At 30.8% G+C, this 12,339-nt stretch overlaps 1 protein-coding gene and 1 long non-coding RNA gene across 2 annotated transcripts; one reads left to right on the top strand and one right to left on the bottom strand.

Annotated features, from left to right (window-relative positions):
• The first annotated feature begins 2,169 nt into the window (after window positions 1-2,169).
• LOC108328898 (ethylene-responsive transcription factor ERF011) lies at window positions 2,170-3,118 on the top strand. The gene is made up of 2 exons (XM_052871979.1): window positions 2,170-2,259; window positions 2,413-3,118. Exon 2 carries the CDS (start codon window positions 2,421-2,423, stop codon window positions 2,859-2,861), a length of 441 nt encoding a protein of 146 aa, XP_052727939.1. The 5' UTR covers window positions 2,170-2,259; window positions 2,413-2,420; the 3' UTR covers window positions 2,862-3,118.
• A 2,661-nt stretch (window positions 3,119-5,779) lies between these two features.
• LOC108341583 (uncharacterized) lies at window positions 5,780-12,069 on the bottom strand. The gene is made up of 4 exons (XR_001833308.2): window positions 11,869-12,069; window positions 11,543-11,773; window positions 6,521-6,680; window positions 5,780-6,403 (listed from the first exon to the last, which is right to left on the bottom strand). It is a non-coding gene; the product is annotated as an uncharacterized LOC108341583 (long non-coding RNA).
• Between the last annotated feature and the right edge of the window lie 270 nt (window positions 12,070-12,339).

Genomic DNA, 12,339 nt, shown 5'->3' on the forward strand with positions numbered 1-12,339 from the left:
GTGGTTTGATTTCAATTTGAAAAGTCTACATATTCCTTCACATGCTTGATACATTAATATTATCGAAGCATATTATATATATATATATATATATATATATATTTATATATATATATATATATATATATATATATATATATATATATATATATAGTATTTATTGGGGAAAATGAATGACATAGATACAACTTTGGATTATTCTTATGTTTAAAAAAAATTTAGGTTCTTAATCGCCAGTGCAACTAAGGGATATGAGAGCGATTATTTTGGATATTAGGTTTTGGTTTTAGAATTGAAGCATATCAAAGTAAGATAATAAATGGTAGGATTTTTGCTTCGATTATGAACCGAAACATAAACATTATTTTGTTTTGGTTTCGGTTAGAATCGAAACCAAATACCCTTAAAATTAAATAATATTTTTAAAATCAAAAAAGGTATTTAGTTTCGGTTCTATTTATAATCAAAGTCAAATCCCCTTTATGTTTGAGTTATATGTATAATTGAAGCCTAATGTGTTTTTTTAAATATATCTTTTTATAAAATGGTATTTGGCTTCAGTTATAACTTAAATCGAAGTCTAATAAAGATTCAATTTTGATATAATCAAAACCTAGTGTAAACATGTTTTTTTAAATATTTTTTGTTTGTTTTTTTTTCTTCCTATATATTATCACTGCACAAAATACCCAACATAGAAAACACAAAAAATGAAACACCACTTTATATTCATCACAATTATAAATAATTGAGGAAGAAAATAAATCAAACAATTATAAATATATGGACCAAAATATTAAATGATAACCATGCAAGCTTTTTAGCTTTAGTAATTGATTTCCCTGATAACATGCTATGCCATTCAATTAAACTATGAAAAAGGAAGTGTTATAGGATACACTTATATAACAAAGAAAGTTCATAACATTAAGGTTTTTACCAATCTATTACTTGTTTCAGATGATTGGGAGAAAACTTGTCTAAGGAACAAAACCACACAACGTTGTGGTCCTTCAGAAAAACCACAAGTAGCTGTCAATGATGCCTAAATTGAAAATAGCTTTATTATTATACCTTAAAATGACAAATTACACATTAGTATAAGAGATAAAATATATTTGCTTACTTTCTGCAAAACGGTTGGTGTCGTGTGCTTGAATGTCATTAAATTTATTGTCTTGAATAATGAACTAATATAATTTTAATAGAAATGATTAAATTATATCAATTTTTCAAAAATTGAAACCTAGTTAGAATAAAAAATTGAAAAACCAATTTAAAATATTTTAACCAAAGAATAAAAAAAACATATTTAAACTTAAAAAGAATTAAAACCAATATAAAATATAAATATACTATTTATATGTAAGTTAATTTTTTAATCTATACGAGTCAATTTATCAAGAAAATTATACTTTTAATCATATTTTTTAACTTAAGATTAAATATGTTTTTATTCCTTAAATTTTAGGGAAAACTGAAATTAGTCTTTCTTTAAAACTTTGTACTAATTCAGTCTCTCCTTTTTTAAACTAAGTAAATTTTGTCCTTTTAACCAAATTTTGTGAAGTTTATGAGGTTTTAAACACATTTATCAACTAATATCGAAGAAAAACGTGTCAAATAATATAAACATTCAAATATTATCATGAAATAAATTTGAAACATCAAATAAGCTTAATAAAATTTGGTTAAAAGAACAAATCCACACATTTCTAATTGAAAAATTAAATTGAATTAAAGTTTCCAAGAGAGACTAATTTTAATTTTCGTATGTCAAGGGACTAAAAACATATTTGACCCTTTAACTTATTATCAAATTCAAGTATGATTTTATAATAAGTATAATTACAAATAAAAAATATATAAATATTGTTTTTTCAATATATTTACTTTTAAATTATAACAAAGTTAATTGTTTTGTCCTAATGCATGTTTTCTTCAACATCAAAGACTTACGTTGCTTATATATTATAATTTATAACTATGGTAATGTAATTATAAAATAATAATACTTTTTACAAGTTTTTAAACTTAATATTTACATATAATTAAAAGAAAAATAAGGATGGGAACAGAGAGAGCATGTGTTGGGGTAGGTTGGTTGTTACTTTTGTCGGTGAATATTATTTTTGTTTAGAGTGTGGTGAATTTGAAATAAAAGGAATAGTAATTAAAAGGGTGGTGGTATAAAACAGAAGGTAACAGGGTTTGGACGTGGATGGTTCAAGCAGGCGACAACCTCGGCTCAGTGTCTCTGTACTGCAAAACCCCAATACCCTTTCTCGCACAATTTCATTTATTTATTTGCTTATCCTTTTTATGAAGATTCACCCTCTGCCCTTTTCATTTCCATAAGAGAATTTCACACACACAGAAACAGAGAGAAAAACTGCTCCTTCCTTTTTGCAGAGGTAGCCATGGAACAAGGAGAAGGAGGAAGCACCAGGAGGAGAGGGAAAGAGGGTGAAGCCACGCGCTACAAAGGAATCAGGATGAGGAAGTGGGGCAAGTGGGTCGCTGAGATTCGAGAACCCAACAAGCGTTCACGGATTTGGCTCGGCTCCTATTCCACGCCCGTCGCGGCGGCGCGTGCTTATGACACCGCTGTCTTCTATCTTCGGGGGCCCTCCGCCCGCCTCAACTTCCCCGACCTTCTCGCCGTTGAGGGCCCTGCAGCCGCTGCCTCTGACATGTCTGCTGCCTCCATCAGGAAGAAGGCCACCGAGGTCGGCGCCAGAGTTGACGCGCTTCACCGCCAGCAACCGCATGTTCCCGTCGCAGGAGAATTTGCCGACCGGGTCGACCTCAATAAGACACCCGAACCTGAAAATTCGGATTGTGACTGGGATGGCGATTAGAAGCTTCTAAGTTGTTCTTAGCACTGAGTGTTGGGGTGGTTGCTAATGTGCGCCCGAGGAAGTTACAGTGGAGCAAGGTGATGATGATCGTGACATGAGACCCCTTTCTGTTGTGCAACTTGTTGTTTTACTTTTTAATCTGGATTTCACAAAGAAATTTTGGTGCCGTCAAATTTTTAAATGTAAATTACTTGATCATTGCTCTTTTCCTTGTTGCTTTTCACTGCTTAATTTTAAGTTTTGAAGTTTCAGATATACAACTTGGATGACAATTCAAAACTTAAAAAGAAAATTACAAGTTTTTTAAATAATAATTATGTTTTTTATTTGGAAAAGAAAAGGTTAGATAGGGTGGCAATGGCCTAAGATGCTAAGGAGTAGGGTGGAAAAAGAGAGAGAACCATGTTAACATGTTAACCACTCCAGTAATCATAAGATTATTATAATATAGTGAAAAGTAATAAAATGGAAAGTTTGGTGTTTTCTGGTTTATGAGTTGTATTTGTAAAGAGAAGGGACCATTGGAGGAAGAAGATGCTGTGGTCACTACTCTGTTTCGATGATAACGATGTGTGATGGATGGGGTCGGTTAATCGGTTCTGTCGTCTCAGATTTTTGTCTATTTCGAGTCAAATCTCGGATGACAATTGTATCCAACAAATAGAATTGAAAACAAAAATTAATAAAACAATCCTAAGAAAGAGATTCATATCCAATGTGAACCCAAAATTATACTTAGCTCCTTGAGCTTCCAAAAGAAGATTACTGTTTTCTAAGTTAATCACCAAATCTCTTCCAAAGGTTGTATTTATTTGTTTTGTAGAAAAAAAAAACACTTAAAGAAGAAATAATTTAATAAGAGTTTGATTCCAAAATACTAGATTTGTAAAATATTTTGGCATTGATTTGATACGTTGAATGTGAGGTATTCTGGTTTGCATGTGAGCTGTGTTGCATATTTGGTTTGGTTTGCTAGGATCAATAAATCTGTTAAGACGCAGACGTGAATTAGTTGATGATGGGAAGATTGGATCATTGATACATGAATCCATGTTTGGTTTGGTTTTGCGTCTCGAAACAAATTCACATTCGGCCAGATGTTACAAATAAAAGATTCTGCATGAGTTGAGAATGTACAATAAGAAAAAGTTAAACATGCAAGTCCAAACCCACTAGTACAAAAGCTAAAACACTAACTTAACTTATATAGTAGATTTGTCAGTGAGTGTATAAACCAATAAGAATAATTAAATAAAATAAGAGAGTATGAAAAGAACAGGACCTGTACAAAAGACATGCTTATTTGTGTACCAAATAACGTGGAAACTCAAAAACCAAACCTACAATGTGTGAATCTTTGGTACTTTCTAAAAGCATTTCTATTCGCAACTAAAGATAAAAACAATCTTGCAAAAATGTCCTTCTAACATATCTCAACACAATTTAAAGTGTTCACCACTTTGTTAAATTATTTTTAATCATTTAACAGCTAATCCTTCTCTAATCAAACAAATCCTGTATCTAATCTCATTGTATAACTTTTGTCAGCGAAAAGTATGGCGGCTAAGCAGGTTCAAGATGTATCCTTTATTTATTTTTCAACTTTGAAAAAAAAAGAGCTTTGCTGTGGATTGAACTTGCACTTAAGGTGGTTGACAAAGTAATTTTTATATTGGTGATTAATTTTTTTTTTAAATTTTAATATTGTGCATTGGTGCTTTAAAACGCGGAAAACTATATAAGTAAATATTTAAATTCTAAAACTTTTCAATTGTTTGGAGATGGTTACAAATCAGTTCTAAGATTAGTTAGTCTTGAGAAAAATAAATAAATAAAATTTTATTTAATTTGAAACTTTTCCTAAGTGTATTAATGATGATTTTTTTAGAAATAAGTTTAGTTGGCTATAATATACGTTTTCCATAATAAAAACCCTGAAAACTTTGTAATTATGAAATTTTCCAATTTTTTTGTTACTCTTTTATTAAATACCTATCTAAAATTAAAAATAAAATATAGTTTTACTTTGTGATTTTGTAACTATGATATTATCAAATATCTTTTAAAAAAAATGGAAGACAAATTTTATAAAAAGTTATTATATATTTTATAGCAAAAGATAACTAATTTTTTATTATACTCATAATTAAAGATTCCCATATGCATAAATAAATAATATAATTTTATATCTAAAATTTATTATAGAAATTTGTTGTTTCTATTTAATCAAATATAAATATGTAGTAATTAAAATACAATATAATTAATTAATATATATATATATATATATATATTATTTTTTTAATTTACTCTAAAAATGTAAGTAGACATATTTTAATCTTCAATGTGAAATCAGGACTTTTTTATTAGACTTTGACTTTTACATCCATTTTTGGGTTATTTTTCAATCAAGAACATCCCTAGCCACAATTACAATTATTACAAAATGATGTGAAAGCACTATTTCTAGTCTAATTTAGCTTCCATATCAACAATGCTATTTGTCACGTTTAATTTGTGAAAAAAAACAAGAAGGAGTGAATACAATGAAGTCAATATGTTTTCATCATTGCCTCTGTCACTTTAATAAATTAAAAAAAATAGAAACCATTCTTCCGTGTTAAAATAAAAAATGAGTTACTTAGCATTTTCAATTTCTACAGCTAGGGCAACATTCAAATCCACACATCATTTTAAACAAACATTATTAATGAAAAAAGGACCTTCACAGTGTCAATATCTGTCCCGGTTTGCAAATTTCAAACATTCCACAGAAAGAATCATTATTTCAAACATTCCACAGAAAGAATAATTATTTCTAACATTCCACGGAAAGATTAGATTAGTTATTTCTCTAGGACCAGAATTATCCTATACAAATATAGTAAAATTTAAGATCTCAAACATTCTTGTGCAGTTATGATTTATGACATCTGTTTCTTCATGTACTAATCAGAATTGATAAGTTTGACAATAACAGTTGGCCATTTATTTTTATATGTTAACATATAGGTAAATATTAACCAGTTGAGGATGCATCAAATCCCTTATAGTTTTTATACACGAGTCACTACTTATCATGTGACGACACTAAAATAATAATTTTTTTCTTAAAACTTTTGCACAAATATGTGAGCAATAAACGGAAATTAATCCATCCAAATTATTAGCCAATTTAGCTCATAAAACTACCCATGACAGTCATTTTAGTCTTTATTTTTTTTTGTAATATCAGAATTAAATTAACCTGTGCTCATAATTTTAGATAATTTTATACTACTCAATGTGGTTTCAATTATTCAAATACTATCAAGCTTTTGATTGGTTGCATATGTAGACACTGCAGGCAAGAATTACTTATCTAGTTTGGGTTTTCTGTTCATTTTCGTTCTTTCAATTTTGGTTTGGCGTTTTCTTTGAATTGCCCTTACGACACTCTTCCTATTGTGATAATCTCAACCTTCAACTCAAAGAAATCAGGTACCAGCTTAACCCCAGCATTTACAACTTGTAGTCGCCCAAACTTTGTTTGCAGCAATCACCTATAATATTTAAAAGCATCATATTTTTAAGTAGAAAAAAAGTAAAGTTGAAAGAGAAGGGCTCAATGATATATGATCAATTCAAACAATGATAAAAAAAATATTGAAGAACCTAACTGCATCTTTTCAGATTGGAGGTCTCCTGAACAACCATAGATGTGGTGCTCATTAATTTGCCAATCAAATTCCCGTTAGTCTTGTTCAGAAGTTTCTGAACCTGTTTGAAAGTCTGCAAGACTTCATAGAGTTAATGACTTCCATATCCAGTTTACTGCAGCTGTTATCATCAATCAAAGATGGAGACTTTATTAATTTACAATGTTTTCAAAAGGGAAATTATTAGACATGCTCTATGGTCTCAGTAATTACTTCAACAAGCTGACATCAGTTTTATTTCGAATCCCAACAACCTCATCTCAGTGGTAGGCTAACAGTAAAAAAGAACAAATGGGTATGATTAAAAAAAGTAGAACAATAAATGTATCTTCAAAACTTTATAACTAGATAAGTCACACACACATGCACAAATACATGTTGTCCACTTTTTCTCCTTAACACAAACTTTTCTTTCACTTTAACGAATTTTAGCTAAATATTTTTCAGGGGTCTCACCCTGATTATGTGAACAAACATGGAATGTAGCCAGTTGCATAAGCTTTGTCAGATAATTCATTTACTTTTGGAGTGAATGAAATAGAATTGGCAATTGCCATGTTTTGTATTTGAAATTGCTTTGAATGCAGGTATAGAATAGAGTTATACATTAACTTCTATGTCTCAGTAAAAAAATATCAGTTCTGAAAATTTAACTTCAGTAATTTAAGTCCTAAAATGTACTAACACATACTCTTGTTTACCGGAATAACATCAGAGTCCAGAAATATGATATGAACTAAAGCAGGAATGGTTTGAGTAAAATCAGTGAGTTTATTTATCAGCTGATGTAATTTTTACATATCCCAAAAGATGAGAAGAGTGCAGAACAAGTAATACCAACAACCTGATTCATAATCCCTTAGTCTAGGTACACCCAAAGAGCAGCTTCCTAAAAGTTGTACAACAAAATAATAATGAACTATTTTAACACTTTCCCTCCAACTTAAGCATATAAATTGTATATACCAAGTTTGAAACCAATAAATTAAATTCTAGACTCCCTTAAAGGCTTGATTACAGTGTCTGCAAGCCATTAGAGCTAATAAATCCAGTACTAATTTCCTTCAACAGTAGTTTCTTCTTGATAAAATGACAATTGATCTTTATGTATTTGATTCTTTCATTAAAGAGCAAATTGGAGGCAATATGAAGGGTTATCTAATTATCACATAACAAATTCATCTGCTTAACTTCACAAAATTTGAACTCTTTGCTACTTCATCAACTCAAGTTCACAAGTGACCAAACTTAGATCTATATTTAGCTTCTGCACTAGATTGGACAACAATTTATTTCTTCTTCCAAGGGACGAAATTCCCTTCAATAAATAAACAATATCTTGAGGAAGATCTCTGTTAGTGGGTCAACCAACCCAATCTACATCACAATATCAAAAAATTTGAGTATATCCCTTGTCCTCATATAACAATCCTTGTTCTAAAGCCTTTTGGACATATCTAAAAGTATGAGCCACAACACTACAGTGGTCAATGCGAGGATTATGCATGACTAACAACTCCAATATCAAGTCTTATAATAGTGAGATAAATGAATTTTCGCACCAACCTCCTATATCTTTCTGGATGTGAAAAAGATTTTACCTTGATCAACCATTAGCCTCTGATTTGGGTTCATCGCACTATCAATGGGCTCAAAATTTACCAGCCATGTCTCCTCCATGATATCAAGAACATATTTTCTTTGTGAAACTATAATATCTTTCTTTGATCAAGTCATTCCAATGCCAAGAAAGAATTTTAGGTAGCCAAAGTCTTAAGTCTAAAATGATTGAATAAATGCTCTGAGTTGAGAAATTCAAGTGTTACTATTTTTTTGTAATAACTATGTCATCAACATACATCATTAGACAGACACACTTTACAAAGAAAATATGATAATAGAAAACTGAATGATTTGTCTCACTTCATTTCAATCCAAACCAAAAAATTTAGTATGAGTAAACGAAACTCATAGTGATTGCTTTAGTCCAAAAAGAGATTAGCGCAGTTTACAAACTAAATTATACTCTCCCTAAGTAACAGAGCTAGTTCCTCCTTATCATCATCATAAAGGAAAACGTTTAAAATGTCAAGTTGGTAAGTGGGCAATGGAAAATAGCAGCATAGCAAGGAAGAGCGGAATTATACTGATCTTGACCATAGTCAATACCATAAATGAGTATATCTTTTGGCCACCAATCGAGCTTTAAGGCAACCAATTTTACCATTAGACCCAACTTTAACAACATAGACCCATCTATAACCAACATATTTCTTCCCAGGGAAGAGGAACAAACTCTGGTGTTATTGTTAGCAAGAACTTGCATTTCATCAATTATGGTTTGGTTCCATCCAAGATGATCAAGTGCTTCATGGATAGTTTTGGGAACTTGAGCAATAGACAATGAAAAAAGGGAAAAGTATGATGGAGACAAAGGATGACAACTCAAAAAATAAATAGTAATGAACGAATTTGAAGTGAAGTCATGTGAAGAGATTAATGGTGAAGAATCCATAATATGTTAAGTCGTTGGAGGAGCTGAATTACGAGAGGTTTCTGGTAATGAGGAAGGAGCTTTCTAAAGTCAAGAAGATCCTACGAAAACACATATGGTAGCCTTTGGAGAAAGTTCATCTAAATCTGGACAAATAGTATGAACATACCAACTGCAGCCAAGTACCCGAGGAAACACCTCAAATAAAAAGTCATTTGGAAAAATAATAGAGCAAGAAATTTGATTTTGAAGAAAGAAAGAGGACACTGTAATTATTGGAATATAAGCAGTTAGGACTACATCTCTCCAGTAATGCATAGAAACCTTTGTCTTTAGGGAGCGTGCAGTTTATATTCTTCCTCTTTGCTAGATCATTTTGTTGTAGTGTGTAGGAACATGTGGATTGATGGAGAATAACCTATGAGGATATAAAAGAAACAAGTTCAACATAGATATTCTTTAACATTATCGCTTTGGAAGATTTTAATTTTTTTTCTTAAATTGGTTTTTAATCTCATTAAAAAAGGATAGGAGTATGGACAAAAGTTTAGGTCAATCTTTCATTAAATAAACTTAGGTACATCAAGAGAATTCATTAATAAAGATTACCAAATATCTAAAGCCAAAAGATGTAACATGGTTTAGTGTTTAAAAGAATGGTAGAGAAAATCGAGTTACATATTTTTCAGTTTGTTTAAGAAACGATCATTTAACATGTTTTGCTAATTAACACGATTTATATTCTAACACTATTAGTTACTTAAGACAAAGGGTTCAACTTAGTCCAACTTAAGTAAGCCAAACAGTCATGCAAAAGTTTAGGAGCTAAGGTTGCAAAACATGACACAAGAAGACTTGTTTTCATGTAATAAAGACCTTGTGATTATGTCTCTCGCCAATCAAATGACCTGTATCATGATGTTCCTATATGACAAAGTAATTAACATAAAAAATTATAGAACAATTTAAAGAGCGAGTCAATTAGCTTAGAGAGATTAAGTTATAGAAACAATGTGAAACGTACAAAATAAAGTAAAGATTTAAAGAAAGAGATAAAGGAATTTAATCAATTCCTTGAGATTTGGATCCATTAACTACAATAACAAGATGAAGAATTTTTGAAAAAAAAAATGAGAATGAAGAATATTAATAGAAATGTGAATATAGGCACCTGAGTCAAATATCCAAGGAACTTGTCCTTTCACATAGAAATGGATTCTGTTGAACAAATGGTGCCAAAGAAATTTGAGCTCGTCTGTTGAATTTTTTATATTTAATCCTCAAATATTGAAATCTTCTTTTTTGGATTAGACACATGAATTGTCTTGTCTAGAAAACTATGCAAAGAGTAACAACTTTCTTGGTATGACTCATTATCTTGCAATATGGGAATGTCTAATTTGACAGACCTACTCGATTTCTACGAAGGAAGAAGATTCAATAACTTCAGTTGAACTCTCATCTTTCATCACAGTAGGCACTGAAGGGAGTCGAGTGACTAAATTGTCCACTTAAAAGGATCTAATCACCAACCAAAATTTGACTACGTACATGATCAAAATTTGAAAGTACATTTCTTAGAATCAAAACCATATATAACGTGTCAAGTACTTTTTGTTGATATCCAACAATGAATCAATCATAAATCTCTTCAGTTCTTCAAAAGCACATCAAGCTTTGGCAACATGTGAGATCATATCCTGGCTGATCTCTTTGAATGAGGCTAGTCAGTCACATAAAAAAGAGACGTTGAATGTTATCAATAAAAATGTTTTAGGTCTTCTTCCAAAAGGAACGTCTCTTGAAGAATATGAGAATATGTAACATGTCTTATTCAAGTAACTATCATAAAACAACACATAGTTGGAACTTGGAAGTCAAACTTTTGCCACTAACTTATATTTTCAGTGGGCATAACGCTGACTTTTTTCTCCAAATGGTCAAAATTTGACCAAGGAATTACAGTTTTCTTGAAGCAGACCAAGACAAGTATTTTTTTCTTTTCAGTAGAGTTTTGCACTTATAAATAGAGAAAGGAAGAACAGGACCGGTGGAGGCCATTTCAAATGAACAGACCCACTGAAGTGTTTAATCATAATCTTTCAAGACAATAGTGCAAACCATAATCTTCAAGATTTGTTCAATAAGGGGTTTAATATATCACCGATTGTATAACAAATCATTAGACAGTGTACTGCATAGCCATTAACCCCAAAAACTTATTCCTTCAAGATTCGTTTAACAACATTAAAAAGAAAAAGCATATTTATGGAATTAGAGACCAAAATAAAGAATAACAAGAAGACACTGTATCAGCAATGTGAAAGTGAAAAATAAGAATGATTAAAAATGATTCACTAAGATCCGGTCATCATCTATCACAGAAAAACCAGTCAGTCTCTATTCAACAAGTTTCAAAATTGATAGCATGTTAAAATTTAAAATTAATAAAAAAAAATGACACGAGACAATCAGAGAATGAGTAGCACCTTCATCCACATGTGTAGTAGGCTTCACGACATGCAAAATCCTCTCTGGTAATAGTCACCAACGGTATAAACTCCATTTGTTGACTTCATATGAGGCACAAAATGCAGTCAACATATTGAGTAATTTGTTTTATTTATTTCATAATAAAACGAATCCATTGGGAATAGTTCAGCAGTAGAAGCAAAGCAAACGGAAAATGCAGCACCGGTGTCTTTTGTACAACGTTGATTCTGTGTTAGGGAAACAATCGATCACTCACGGGGGTTTATACTATTAGTTAAAATTTTACAACGGCATACCAGAAAAGAATTAGCAAGAGAGTTACCCGCAGGAGCCAATGAGAGGAAGTACAGGAAATTAGCATGAGGGAAGGTATGCGGTGGCGGTAACAGTGGCGGCGAGCGGTGGTGACAACACCGGACAGAAGAGGCACTTCAACTAGAAAAACTGAGTCCATTTTCAGTTGACTCAGTGGGACCGGTGTGACTAGGTGGCAAAAATACCATGGCTCCTGATAAAAATATAATTACCACCCGCACATAATACATATATAATACATATTCGTAAGTACCATGCATTTTAACACTATTTATATAATAAGGGGAGGATAGGACTATTCTTGTGGATATTTATTATTAAAATAATAAAATAAAAAATTTAGCCTATATTTTATTAAGATAAATTTAATTTAGATTTTATTAAATTAAATTTAATTAAAATTAAATTAAATTTATATTTTTTCAAATTTTACTTAGATTTTATTTTAAAAATTTTAAAAATTTCATTTTTTTAAGAT

This window comes from Vigna angularis, chromosome 1 (genome assembly GCF_016808095.1).
Source record: "Vigna angularis cultivar LongXiaoDou No.4 chromosome 1, ASM1680809v1, whole genome shotgun sequence".
Lineage (NCBI taxonomy): Eukaryota > Viridiplantae > Streptophyta > Magnoliopsida > Fabales > Fabaceae > Vigna > Vigna angularis.

Bases quoted from the DNA above. Each gene is read 5' to 3' on its own strand.
- LOC108328898 (XM_052871979.1), top strand. From the start codon at position 2,421: ATGGAACAAGGAGAAGGAGGAAGCACCAGGAGGAGAGGGAAAGAGGGT.